This window comes from Papilio polytes, unplaced genomic scaffold (genome assembly GCF_000836215.1).
Source record: "Papilio polytes unplaced genomic scaffold, Ppol_1.0 DF821845.1, whole genome shotgun sequence".
Lineage (NCBI taxonomy): Eukaryota > Metazoa > Arthropoda > Insecta > Lepidoptera > Papilionidae > Papilio > Papilio polytes.
Genome location: NW_013527359.1, coordinates 4,609,181 through 4,622,363, shown reverse-complemented (window position 1 = coordinate 4,622,363; position 13,183 = coordinate 4,609,181). Strand labels below are relative to the sequence as shown.

At 30.3% G+C, this 13,183-nt stretch overlaps 3 protein-coding genes across 4 annotated transcripts in view; all 3 read right to left on the bottom strand.

The window, feature by feature from the left end:
• Positions 1-6,012: 6,012 nt before the first annotated feature.
• Positions 6,013-8,107, bottom strand: LOC106107851 (bystin). The gene is made up of 8 exons (XM_013288858.1): positions 7,843-8,107; positions 7,657-7,774; positions 7,337-7,577; positions 7,041-7,197; positions 6,768-6,959; positions 6,485-6,693; positions 6,254-6,404; positions 6,013-6,143 (listed from the first exon to the last, which is right to left on the bottom strand). The coding sequence occupies exons 1-8, from the start codon at positions 7,975-7,977 to the stop codon at positions 6,063-6,065; spliced, it is 1,284 nt and encodes a 427-aa protein (XP_013144312.1). The 5' UTR covers positions 7,978-8,107; the 3' UTR covers positions 6,013-6,062.
• Positions 8,108-8,387: 280 nt separating this feature from the next.
• On the bottom strand, positions 8,388-11,597 carry LOC106108163. 2 transcript variants are annotated; one of them, XM_013289257.1, is made up of 5 exons: positions 11,316-11,597; positions 9,987-10,122; positions 9,239-9,391; positions 8,953-9,104; positions 8,388-8,864 (listed from the first exon to the last, which is right to left on the bottom strand). In XM_013289257.1, the coding sequence occupies exons 1-5, from the start codon at positions 11,318-11,320 to the stop codon at positions 8,666-8,668; spliced, it is 645 nt and encodes a 214-aa protein (XP_013144711.1). In that variant the 5' UTR covers positions 11,321-11,597; the 3' UTR covers positions 8,388-8,665. The 2 variants fall into 2 exon arrangements, with proteins under 2 accessions (XP_013144711.1, XP_013144710.1); XM_013289256.1 differs by lacking the exon at positions 11,316-11,597 and adding an exon at positions 10,420-10,644 and having other exon boundaries at positions 8,389-8,864.
• Positions 11,598-11,659: 62 nt separating this feature from the next.
• Positions 11,660-13,183, bottom strand: part of LOC106108164 (very-long-chain (3R)-3-hydroxyacyl-CoA dehydratase hpo-8) — a gene marked incomplete in the record, with an annotated part of 4,447 nt that continues 2,923 nt past the window's right edge. Inside the window, 1 exon segment of the mRNA XM_013289258.1 lies at positions 11,660-12,368. Within this exon segment, the coding sequence (XP_013144712.1) occupies positions 12,113-12,368 (256 nt within the window).

The following is a 13,183-nucleotide window of genomic DNA, read 5'->3' as shown; positions in this document are numbered from 1 at the left end:
ACTTTTGATCTTTTCTATTTGTTTGTTTCTATGCGACGGATTCGGATTCAAGTTGTTGTTGTGTGGAACGTGTAGACGATTGCGATCTCAGCCGTGCAGTATGAAGTTTATAAGACTGAGACACTACGTAATAACCGTGAACTGTATTTCCAGAAGGGAGTAAACGAAAAACGCTTTCTACCCGTCCTCGCTCCTTGCCTTTACATTGTAGCTAGGTAATATCTAACACTACTTGATCAAAGTCTATTTGAGATGCTCCTTGTGGAAGTGCGTTTATGACGATTCACTTGGCCCATTTAATATTAACATTAACGAGTAACTTCATCGCTACGATAATCAAATGATCATTTATTATTATAACTATAATATTATTGTAATCGTTTTTACTTTGTAATTGTTATTTTACAGTTTTTCTTCTAAAAGCCTTTAATCTAAAACGTTATCGTAACGGTCAAAAAATCGCTCTTGTTATGAATACATTGTATTTAAAATTTTATCAATTTACATACATACTTTGTAAAGTTTTGCTAAAAATGGTCGCTCAAAAAGATATCATTAACTTTATGTTATATCGTATATCCTAGTTACGGAATAAGATGATTCGCCAATATCATTGTAAGCAATAATAAAACCTACCATATTTTAAGAATCGAAATTGTGACTGTACATATTGCTGCGAGTATAACATGAGTACGACAATTTATACAATGTAAATTTTAACACAGATTACGCTAAACTTTGTTATTTATGCTCACGGATACTTTAATAAAAAGCTACAGCTTTAGCATTTTGTGCTTTGCGGCGTTTAGTCCCTCTCTACATTATTCACTTTGATTTCTCTCTCTTTGAAACCCCTCCACAATTTTAATAGAATTTTTGTACGTATTAATCATTTATAGATTTCAGAAAGCAGTATAATGTAGACAGGGTCTTACAGTATATCTTTACTTCGAATAACAACATCGCATTATATTAAGATGACTGTAACGAGATGGCTAAAGTTAATTTTGGTGTTAAATCGCTATCGTATAAGGCAAACCGCCTATAAGTACAGAAATAACACCGATAAGTTAGTATAAGCTGTGTCATAAGAGCTTTTGTCTTTAAAAAACATTTTTATAGTATAAGGTGCAAATGACCGTGAGGCCATATAAAACGGCGAAGTAACCGCTGACCATAGACATCTGCAATAGGTTAGAATGTTACTTACGCGTTGCTTTCATTCAAAGCAATCCTTAACAATAACAAAATCTTTAACAAAACTTCATATAACGTTAAAAATATCCATCCATCGAATCCATAAAAGCAAACAAATTCCAAATTTAAAAACAATATCTCTAAACACATAAATGAAGTTTGAATTTAAAATACTTTTTTTTTTCTAATATATTTATTACTTTTATAATGTGCCTTTTAAATCATATTTAATTTGAAAATGATAACTTAATAAATATGATTTATCATTACTTAGTAAATCTACACAAAACTTGAAGTGGAAACGGATTTCTTTTTGTTTATATGTTTTGTTATGCATTAAAAAAAGTTCATATGACAAAGTGCGTTCTTTTCCCGAGTTATTAACGCAAATGAGTATTTAGTAAAACTTCATTTTCATTTCATTAAACAAGTAGTAATAGATTATTATAAATAGAAATAGGTTTGTAATTTGGTCAATTGCGAGTAGGGATTACTCCTGTTCTCAAATCTCTAACATTTAAATTATGCTTTGCCGAAGTTACTGTAAGCAAGCTTAGCACATTAGTTATTTGCTTTTGTAGTTGTAGAGTCTTGTAATCTTACTATTTAAAATATAAATTATACACTTTTCATACATTATATTAGATCAATTTGTTAATTATTCAATGCAATACACTTTTTTTTAATAATAGCTTATTTACGCTCGTAGTTTTTCAATAATTTTAAGTTAAATTCTGCACAAATTGAGTTATATGAATAGGATTTTTAATTACTATTATTGGATCTTGATTATTTTCTTATCTACTTATACATAATTATAGGAAATAATTTGTTTTTAATATATAAGTTTTAATGTAAGTAATAATAAGATTAAATTTGCAATTTTTTACGTACCGAGAAATTTGTCGTTGGATAATGATTACTTTATTTCAATTCTATTGAAAAAAAATAGCGGTAGTTTTGTTTTAAAACATGTTAATCTAATTTTTGACAGCATTCTGTAATCTATTAACGTTTTGATATTTCAATTATTTTTATAACTTAAGCTACGAGCTAATTTGTTAATTTATTTTATTTTATTCATTATATTAGTTTAAGTGTTTGATGTAATGGCAATACAAATAAGAACTTTACAAATGTTAATAATATAAAAGCTATAAAGCGCACAATCCAAAATCCATATAACCTTGGTCGCTGTACTATCTACATTTTTAACATAAATAAACCAGTGCTTGGCCACGATTCCACCTAAGTTAAGTGATTAAATGATGACTACTGACTAACGGTCAAACCCAATAATCGATCTCGAACCATTTCCCATTGAGTAAATTATATAATTACGTCAAAAACAGCAAAAATTGCAATTGAAAAAATAACCTGATGAATCGTTTAATATAGACCCTGTTGATGAGTAAATAGGTCCATTTTTATCTTAAGTAATTTTCAGATCATTCTTAAGGATAGAATATTGGATTTGGTCTCAAAACAACTGAACTCTGACCGCCCTTATCATAACCTTGCGTAACCCCTTTCTTCTCTCTGGTTCATCATTAAGTCTAAGCGCTTCTAAGCACAGGGTGTTTTGGATTTAACAATAGTACCTACTAGCTGTCTAGACATTAAATTTAATTAAATTTAGATCTGTACGATTCAATAAATATATTTAAAGTTTAAATCTCGCTTACAATACTAGCCCGCACATCATTTCTATTAAACTGAACGTACACATTTCCTTTTAGATTAATTATTCTTCATAGATATTTAGACTGTCAATCCGAAAATCTTGACATCAAGCAATCACACTATACCACACTTACATACACGTTACCTCCTAAGATACTAAAATTGAGGTTCGTATTATTACTATTAACAATTATTACATCAATTAAATCATTTATAATTATTATTGACCGACTTCGAAAAAGAAGGAGGTACTCAATACGTCTGTATTTTTTTTTATATTTTTTTTACTATCATGTTGCGTTTTCAGGAGCAGACACGATTTGTTATTACATTTAACCACGTTAATAACATATGATTTGTTACACTTAAGCCTTAAACTTAAAATAAGTTTAATAATGTTGCAAAAGAAAACCATTTATTCTTATCGTGAAATAAATATTGCATCACACATTTGACCCATAATTGTTAATTTCGTTACATTAACTCTAAATAAATCTGTATTTTAATTGAAAAAACTAAATTTTAAATCAAATTAAGTTTTAATAGGCTTCAATTTTATATAATTAATATTATTTTATACTGATTTACAAAGTAATGGTTCTTTCAAAAGAAGTATAACAATAACTTTTACTTTTAGAGTACCAATATCAAAATTAAAATAAAAAAAACAACGAACACAACATTACACACAATAAATCAAAAAAAGACATTCCATTCAGGTCTAATGATCAACTACCTTTAACTTATAGTAGCCGTTTTATTTGGCACATTGGGCAAAACTGTAGTTTTGTTCTCGATGTGCTAAATCAAATATCAATATATTTGGGCAATTGTAACTAAAACAAATCGAAGTACGTCATTACAGAAGTTACAATGAATGGTAATTAAAAAACGCATGCTTATCTGCTGAGTGCATCCACATCACTTTACCTAGAAAACTCTTGACAAAATCGTGTCTGTCTATAAAATAATGTGCCCTTTTACAAATGCGTATTTTAAGTAAGCTTTTAAATTCTTTCAGAAAATATATTCTTTTCACTTTATCTAATGTATGACTGTTGCTTAATTTGGAAATTATTGTCACACACTGGTTGTTTCAGCTTTTAATGAACACGTTATATTAGAATATTGTATTGATAAGTTAAGTATTTTATATTTCATCAACATTTAACGCAAACGAAATGCGTATGAATAATAATAATTAGTAATTTTGTCTGTGATCGAAATTTTATATTGTTAAGCTGAAAATGAAGCGGATATCACTGAATATGTTACATTTAATTATATTTATTTATTTATACATTCTGTACTAAAAAAACCTTACCACAATTTTAGTTTAGTCTTCATAATTATCGTCTTTTGTCCTAACGTAAATTCAGAATGTATATTTAAATAACTATATATGAAAGTCGTTTTATGATATTTCCAATGCGTTTATTTTATTAATGTGATGTTTTATTCACCGACATGAGCTATTTTAGGTTTTGTTACACAAAATCTTTTTCTAAAGCATGTTGCGTGTTTCTAGTGCCAGGCGTCTCATTTTCGTAATTTAGATTGTAAGCGCAATGAGGTTAAATAATTAGATACGGCTTAATGTAAGCATAAACACGTCAGGATTTTGCATCAAAACATTAGATAGGTAAGCGAGTTTGTGAAGATATATCGTCAGGTTACTGTAAAGCTCTTTTCAACTAGTGTTTAGCGGCTTGCTCACCACTCGATAACATTCTAAAATATTATTGTATTATATTAGACAATAACGAGAATATTCCCTATTTAGAAAAAAAGTGTTTAAACATCTAATTTTTGTTCATTTCATAATTCTCCCTTTACAATTTTTATTGCAACCTTTTCTAATTTAAGTTATGAGTGGTTTTCAAGCCTGTCTGTACTTAAATAACATTAAAAATTCACTCGAACATCTATAAACTACTGACTGGAAGAGAAAAGAACAGATTATTTATATTGAAAGGATAAAATCACAAATTATCGCTTTATGAGTAATTTTTTATACAACGTTATTATTGAACGTTCGCTCATTATTGTTACACTGATTAATACCGGAATAAGTGCTAAGTATTGTACATGTTTGTACGTAAATTGTTTTAATTAAACAGAGCACATTAGTTATATAGTTTAATAAAACTTTGCATTAATTGGACAGCGCTAAATTCTCGTTGAATATCTAAATAAGATCAATGAAAATAAAATATCACGCACATGCGAATTGTTGTTTTATTTACAAAATAAACTTTTTCCTTTATTTATAATATTCATAATCCTCACAAAGCTTTTAAACGAAACTGGTTTCTGTAAACCACACTTCTCCAGTACTGATACAATATGATTGAAGTTTTCATGGAATAAAAAGGCTGTTGTTTTATGGAAAAATGTTTTATGGAATTAATTTTACGGATAGTCAAGAATCATTATCATCAGAGACTGATTTGAATAAGGTTGCCTATTTTTAAATTGACATTGGGGTCGCAACCAGTCGCAACGCCAAAAAAAATCTAAAGCTTTTTAATCTGTCCAAAGGACTGCCAAATATAAATGTCATGTCAAAAATATTTGTTTACTTCCATCTGTCAAACAAATGTCATGGTCATGATAAATACTGTACTTTTTTACAATTTGCACAAGTTTAGGTCTTAAATATTAAGAAATAACTCTTTAATACAATTATTTATTATGGAACAAGAAAGTAATATAATCAAGTGTCGGAAATGTCGTCATGTTCTTTTAAACGACTCAAATATTACACATAACCTCCAGTCATGCGGCACTAAGGATTGCGAGAGCTACGATTTAAAAAGATTCGTTTATTTATATGAAGATAAAATGCCAACATGGATCAGAACAAAGGTTGAGGATGAACAATGGACTAAAGGAAAATTACACTGTGAAAATTGTGGTTATAAAGTTGGGTCATACGACTTTATCTCAGGTAGAAAATGCGATTGTGGCAAATCAGTGTTACCGCCAATACATTTTATATCTAGTCAAGTTGATATACCTATACCAATTAAAGTCCAATAAAAACTTAAAAGACATTTCATTTTTGTGTAACATTTAAAGCACAGTAAAGGGTAGCCATAAAAGAAACAACCAAATGTAATAAAACACAAATTTCAAAACACTGAATATATTTATTTATATAAAGTACATTGTCGTGATATTTATTCCATGGCCATACAATTCTGTGCAGCCTCATTTACTTCAACATCTCTGCACTGGGCGGCTTGTAACTCCCTGCGAATCTAAAACAAAATGTCACTGCGTGAACTTTGCATCAAGGAGAAACTGCCCCTAAAGAGAATGAACCCAAAATCAAGTATAATACTCAAACAGATTACAATATCATTGTTACCTCGTTTGTGATGGTAGGATGAGATTGTTTTCTTAATAATTCTAAGAGTGCATCTCGTTGCTCTGTAGAAATATCAGCTTTGTAACGTTGAACAAATGTCAGAAGAGCTTGGTGCCACAACACTGGCAACATTCTAGATTCTGATTGGAATCTGTAAAGAGTTATTTTCACATTAAACATACTTATCATTTTACAACATGCCTAACAAATAAAACATTATCATTCACTCACCTTAGAAAATGAAAAACAACCGAATCCACAACCCTATATGGCAGAGCATATTTTTTATCAAACAATATTCGCAAAAATATAGAATTGGCACCAGTGTAGTCCATTTCAGCAATTTTTAATAGAGCTGCACTAGAATGCAAGACAGGTACTGAATTACGGGCCAAAACAGAGCCCACAATAATAGCTTCACGTAATGTGCAATCACCTGACTAAAAGTTAAAATTTATTAATAGAAGGTACTATAAATTTAACACCAAATGTTTAGCAAAAATTAAACATTTACTTCTAACAAAGGCAGTAAAATGCCTTTCATGAATGCTCCTGGCTTAAATAGTGACTTTCGTAATGCTTGATACAAGTGAAAGTTTAATCTCTTGTATTCAGCTAAATCATCTCTCACACGAGGAAGTAGAACTAAATTGTAGAATCTTTGTGCCATCTTCTCTTTAAGATTTGATGCAAATATTCTTGTTGCCTGAAAAAATCAATCAATTGTAAAATAAAAACGATTAACAAAAACAAACATACAATTAGTATTTCGTCTTTCTTAACCCACCTGATACATTGCTGCCGCTGACCAAGTTGTTGGCTCAGTTAAATATAATATTTGCTCCCAATTTTGAAGATGTGCTATCATTTTAAATGCTTTTGGCAATTTACCCGAGCGATATTTCTGTAAAACATCCCTTACACCTTGGTACATTGTTTTTATTCTGAAAGAGTTATTAAAAGACAATTTTAATCATTTGCAGAAACAAAAAGGATGAATTATGAGATTATTTTTTAAACTACACAATTATACTATAGCTATAAATGTCATTAACCTGCTAAAATTTGAAAGAAAATAAAAACCTTGGATCAATATTTTGCAGCTTCAATGTTTCTACATCTGAGAATTGTGTTTGGAGTTCAGTATGTTTGTCTGTTATTTTGTCTTTGATAATATCTGCCAATGTCCTGGTCTTCTCCGGCTTACTGGACATGAACATTCTTAATGCCTCTTCATCTTCCTCATTGATTTCAATATTGTCATAAAAAGTATCAGGCTCCAAGTCGTCGGTATCAGAGTCAACTTCATTGTCAGAACTAGCTTCTGTAATATAATAAATACTAATGAGATATATTAATTAAAAATTTCTTTAAAAAAGATTAAATTGTTGTAGAATTCATACCGTTTATTTCTAGAGGAAGAACATGTTTAACTGATGCACCAGCTTCACCATCACCAAGTTCAACTTGTTGTCTTCTCGCAGCTTTCAATATTTTCTTCGATAAATCTGCGTTCACAAACTAATTTAAAAGATAAACCGAGCGTTTTATTAGCCGACATAGTGTAGAAATAACTGTATAATACTCACTTCTTCGTCATCATCATGTCGGTTCTTCTGCTTAATGCGACTTTTATTTTTAACAGAATTTACAGCTTCAATCTGATCCGCAAGTGCAACATTTTTACCAATTTGGGATGGCTTTAATTTTTTTGCCTTTCCCATTTTGATGAATACTGATTTTATATTAAGTGTTAGAAGCACAGTTTAAAAAGGAATAAGTTAAATCCCTTAAATTTACATATAAATATCACGAAACAATCACACCATGCTTTCAAAAGATCTTGACTTTGACAGTCACGACAATCAATTTGAGTTTGACATTTATGTATCATAGATAATAAAATTTGCAGATAATAATTTTTAGATCTTAAAACTTGTTTGAGACGGATATTCAAAAATAACAAAATGTTGAATTTAATAATCTACTCACAAATAAGTATTATCTCAACACTGCAGTCGTGATATGAATTTATAATAAGATATTACAATTATTGTGCCATCAGGAGGCTAAAGATGGAATTTCGAGATCATTTTCAGTCATGTCGAGCGATTACATACATTTAAATATTGGAGGCCAAGACATATTAATGATATGTAAAGAATAGTAAACAGGTCGTGAATATACTTTTTTTGACAGTGTTAACTCTGGGTTCTAATTAAGGTAGAGTTGTTACTTTCAACTAATTTCCTTATAATACAAAAATAATTTATGTACACCGTACTTGTTATATAGATAATGGGTCCAGGATGTTACAGACATAATATTAATGTGAAGAAATAGCCGCCAAGTAAAAAAAAACTTTGCTTAATTTTATGCCTTTATTGTTTAAAAAACAAAAACAATCTTTAATTAATTGTACGATTCAAGACGTGCAATGGTATCTTTAAGATTTGCGTTGATGTCTGTAATTGCGTTCTGGACAACCCCGCGAATGATCACCCCGACCTCCTTGATGATAGTCGAATCAAATATTCTGAGGAACACACTAACTACGGGATTGACCAACCAATCTACTAAACCGTTACCCGTAAGCTTCACACGTAGACGACTGAAAAAAAAATAACATTAAGTTAATTCAAATAATGTTAAACCTTTCGTCACACCAAAATGGCTTGAGGTCATTAATTGTGACTTACCCAATATTCGTTAATGACAATTGTTGGAGTTGTATTTCGTCGTTGTTGAAGTCAATGAGGACATCAGCTACAACATCTAAACGGTTCAGGGAACCAACGATTCCACCAGTAGGACCAATGTTCATTACTTTTACGAGGTACCTATACTTGAACTGGAAATAAAAAATAAAAAAGGTTACAAAGTAAAAGGAGTAATAAAGAATAAACGAATAAAAAGTAAACGGATCGATTATTTGGAATTATTATAATATTAACATCCATAAATATAGGACTTCACGGAACCTACCTCGAGGTCTTCAAAACGCAGTTGTAATTTGACGCGCAACATTTTGGCGAAATAGTTGACCTTTTGGTCGCCCGAGCGTGACAGATTGACCAGCCCCGTCATGGTACCATCATGAAGCTTTAGCAATGCGCTGTATGTTATCCACAGAGGTTTCTGCAATCAAAAAGAACCAAGAATATTAGAAAATTACAATTAAATCGTATTGTTTAGATATCCTGTATATAAATATTTACTTAATGAATTTATCAAGTGTATAGGTACGTAGAGAACAATTGAATTCTAAAATTAACATATGTAAAATTGAAAAACATACGTAGGGCCTTTTGAACTTTGTATTAAAAAGTAAGCAGATTGTATAGAATTAAACATTTAAAATTAGTTTGCCAGGCCGACCTCTAGTTAGTTTCTTTTGATGATTCGAATTCATGTTTCAGTTTTCTGTAATGTAATAAATTAATAAACATTTGATTTAATTTCATAAATGGATAAAAAACTATTAAATCTAGTAGCCATTAATCTAATCCTACAAGCGATAAAACTTACGAAATATACGATTACTATCTTTTAATTTGTTTCAAATCGGTTTATCCTTTTACTCGCTTACAGATTTAAATCATTTTTTATCTGTATAAAAGGAAAATTCAGAAAAACCGTATAACACCTGTTAAAGATTTCTCCAATCGATAATGAGTAATTATTGATATGCTGTAAAAGACAATATTCTTTTAATTCTACGCCAGATACTAACCACCTTAAAACCTTCGCTGACATCAGGCAGAGTCATAGGGTCGAGACCTTTGTTCTGTATAAAGGGCACCAACATTTGAACCGTGTTGTCGATGTACTCGTTGATGTTCGCGGTCTGGCCGTGACCCCATCTTAATCTAAACACATTTTACAAATAAAGTAGAATACATTAGTTCATACGTCACAGCGATTACAAACAAAATCGCAAATCCTGACTTCCTCCATTATTAGTTAGCGTCCACGCTAATCGACAAATTAAAAAAGTACCTTGTAGTAATTACATTTAAACTCGATGGCAGAAAACAAAACCGTACTTTTAATTATCACTAAAGCCGAGTAGCTTACGGTTCAGACAAATTACGTAGAAATTTTCTTGTATGGCAATTTACTCCTACCATTAACATCATTGTGGTTAAAAAAATCAGAAAGCTTACCCTGTGTAAGGGGCTTTAACAATGTTAGCCTCGGCCGCCACAAGGCATATAGCCAATACCGCCACTGTTAACTTCATCATACAACACGTATTCTAATTAACTATCATTTTTCCAAGCTAATACCTTTTATAAGGCCAAGATCGATTGATAATTGTGAAACAAACATTATCACAATTAAAAGCAAACCGATCTGATAACAATTCGGATACAGATCGAGATTACTGTGATAGCCAATTACAATATTTACTGTTAAGACGTAATTAATGAGTTTTATTATGAGTCAAGATATTTTAATTTTTTATTATTCATTATGAGATATTAAAATCTTTCTTCTTTATTATCCTGTAAATTGTACACTAAAATCTGTGTATCTTTAAATTGAAGAACAAAATTATTTGAGACGTGTGCCAAGAACACGCCAAATGGCAATCCATAATCTCTGCTTACCCTAAGATTACAGGTTAACCTTTAATTCAGTAGTGTCTAGTATGACGAACAACTAATTAAAAATAAGATAAAAACAAAACCGACTTCCAAACAAAATACACTAAAAACAAAATATTCTCAAAAAAAACAGTACACTAAAAAGTAACGAAATAAATCCTTAAAAATAGTAAACCTCCCTTATTGTATTGTTGTATTGTATTGCTATTATGTCTATATTGTACAATTATTATTACTTTGAAGTCGGTGTCAGCCGAGGTATGCAGTGATATTTATTTCTACGTAAGGGTTTTGACATTTTTACCATTAACAATTGTAAGTATAGTAACGTTTAAGTAATAAATCTAAATTGACTGACACCGACGTAGAATTAAGAGTTAAGGTAGTGTTTTAACAATCAGTAAATAATTAATGTTATCTGTCGAGCCAAGTCAATAATGTTTAGTTTTTACCTCATTCATTAGTTTGCCCTAACCTTGTTAGAGCAGTGACTTTTTCCACCCAATGTTACCCTCTACGCCACGCCACTTGTTTACTTATAACAGGAAAATGCCTAATGACTAATGACGTCTATTTGCAACTTGTCTGGTAATAATTATATAGATATGTCTGGTATCCGGGTACAGATTTATTGATTATATAGACAAGTATTGATAGATTACTTCAATTAACACGCGATTTTATCTGGTAATCGCAGTATACTACTGACAGTTGGTAGCTGACCCCCTCCACTCTGGGTGTCGGCCATCTTTATATTAGGTAGGTATTAGGATTAAAAAAAACATCAGTTTTTTAGAAAAAATATGTATTCATTCAACCTCATTGCCCATAACCCGAACAATTCAAATGCAGAATATAAATAACTAAAAAAACATAAATTACTATTCCAGCGTCCCGTATTTTTAGCGTCTATACGCAAGTACTTACTAATTAACAAAATATCCGATTTACCTTAAATATATATTCAATTATATTATAAAGAAATATTTAACCTTCAAAAATGCATTTAATTCTTAATTTAAATGTAGATTTATTCAGTTTTAGTATGATTACATTACAAAATTAAATATTTGACGCTATCGGCTACGTGCCTCGTTAAAAATATGACGTGATTGAAAAGTTACATTTTTATTATTTCCTTATATTAATAGGTATAATTGCTACTGAAAATAAATAAAAACTGTGAATAAAGTAACTTATAACGAAAACATTTAATTTGCCTACGAAATAAAGCCTGTCAACAATTCATTTATACTTGTTTTTTAATATCTTTGTTTAGCATTTTTTTTCTCTGCTTCAACATGTGTCCGAATAACACCGGGAATATGGGAATATAGATAAACATATAGGATATTACGAAATAATAGTAATTAAATATGAAGTTCCATGTGTTTGGCATTAGCACTGTGAATAACTGCTTAGAAGCTATTTCGTCGAGAGCATGATACATACATAGTAACTCTCCTGTTATCCCGAGAGGATACAATACAAGGAAAGTCGAATATCTGAAAAAAAATAAGCAATATATTTGTTAAAAACATCAATTTTGAAAACACTTCAAAAAGAAATCATTATCATAAAGTGTGAATTATGTTAACGTGCTACATCACCAAATATGATATTTTTATTGAAAAAGGTGACAAACTAGCGGCTACTGGATTCGCCAAAAGAGCGAGGCAACCACTGGCCATAGATATTAGCGTTGCCTGTATTTAATCAATTTAAGACGAAATAAAAGCATTATAAATGTTTATAACTGATGAAAAAAATCTTATTAATATTACAAATGGCGTAGATGTAGAGGATAGTCTGGAAGAACACATAGGCTACTTACTTTTTATTTTTATTATTTCGCACGGACGTAGTCGCGGGCGAATGCTAGTGTTATTGTAATTTAAAGTTAAAATGTACAATTATATAAAAATTGTAGTATCATTACTTGTAGCCATAAATTACATTGACACACACACTAGTGAATTATTTACAAGTAGATTTAACACTTCTATTGGTTCTCGCATACTCACACGTAAGCGTAAATGTGATATCAAAGTTCGCGTACTGTTTGACGTCGTGAGTAAAAATAAACATTATTCAAACAAGAATAGTTAATTTACTACTTTACAAAAACACACAATAGCACTGCCACTATAAGAACATCAACACTAAGCTGTAATTAAATTAAACTAAATTTACAGTAATAAGGTATATGCAATTTGGATGGATGTTTGTTACTACGTTTGTATCTCCAGCACTGGTTAGCAGATCTCGCTGAAATTTGGTTCCAGAATATAGTCTGGAAGAACACATAGTCTACTATTTA

Bases quoted from the DNA above. Each gene is read 5' to 3' on its own strand.
- LOC106107851 (XM_013288858.1), bottom strand. From the start codon at position 7,977: ATGGGAAAGGCAAAAAAATTAAAGCCATCCCAAATTGGTAAAAATGTT. The intron at 7,578-7,656 runs GTATGAATTCTA...ATTATATTACAG, and splicing joins TCTTCCTCTAGAAATAAACG to AAGCTAGTTCTGACAATGAA. The intron at 6,144-6,253 runs GTAACAATGATA...ATTTTGTTTTAG, and splicing joins ATCCTACCATCACAAACGAG to ATTCGCAGGGAGTTACAAGC.
- LOC106108163 (XM_013289256.1), bottom strand. From the start codon at position 10,499: ATGATGAAGTTAACAGTGGCGGTATTGGCTATATGCCTTGTGGCGGCC. The intron at 9,105-9,238 runs GTAGGTTCCGTG...TTTTATTTCCAG, and splicing joins TGCGTTTTGAAGACCTCGAG to TTCAAGTATAGGTACCTCGT. The intron at 8,865-8,952 runs GTAAGTCACAAT...TTTTTTTTTCAG, and splicing joins TTGTCATTAACGAATATTGG to TCGTCTACGTGTGAAGCTTA.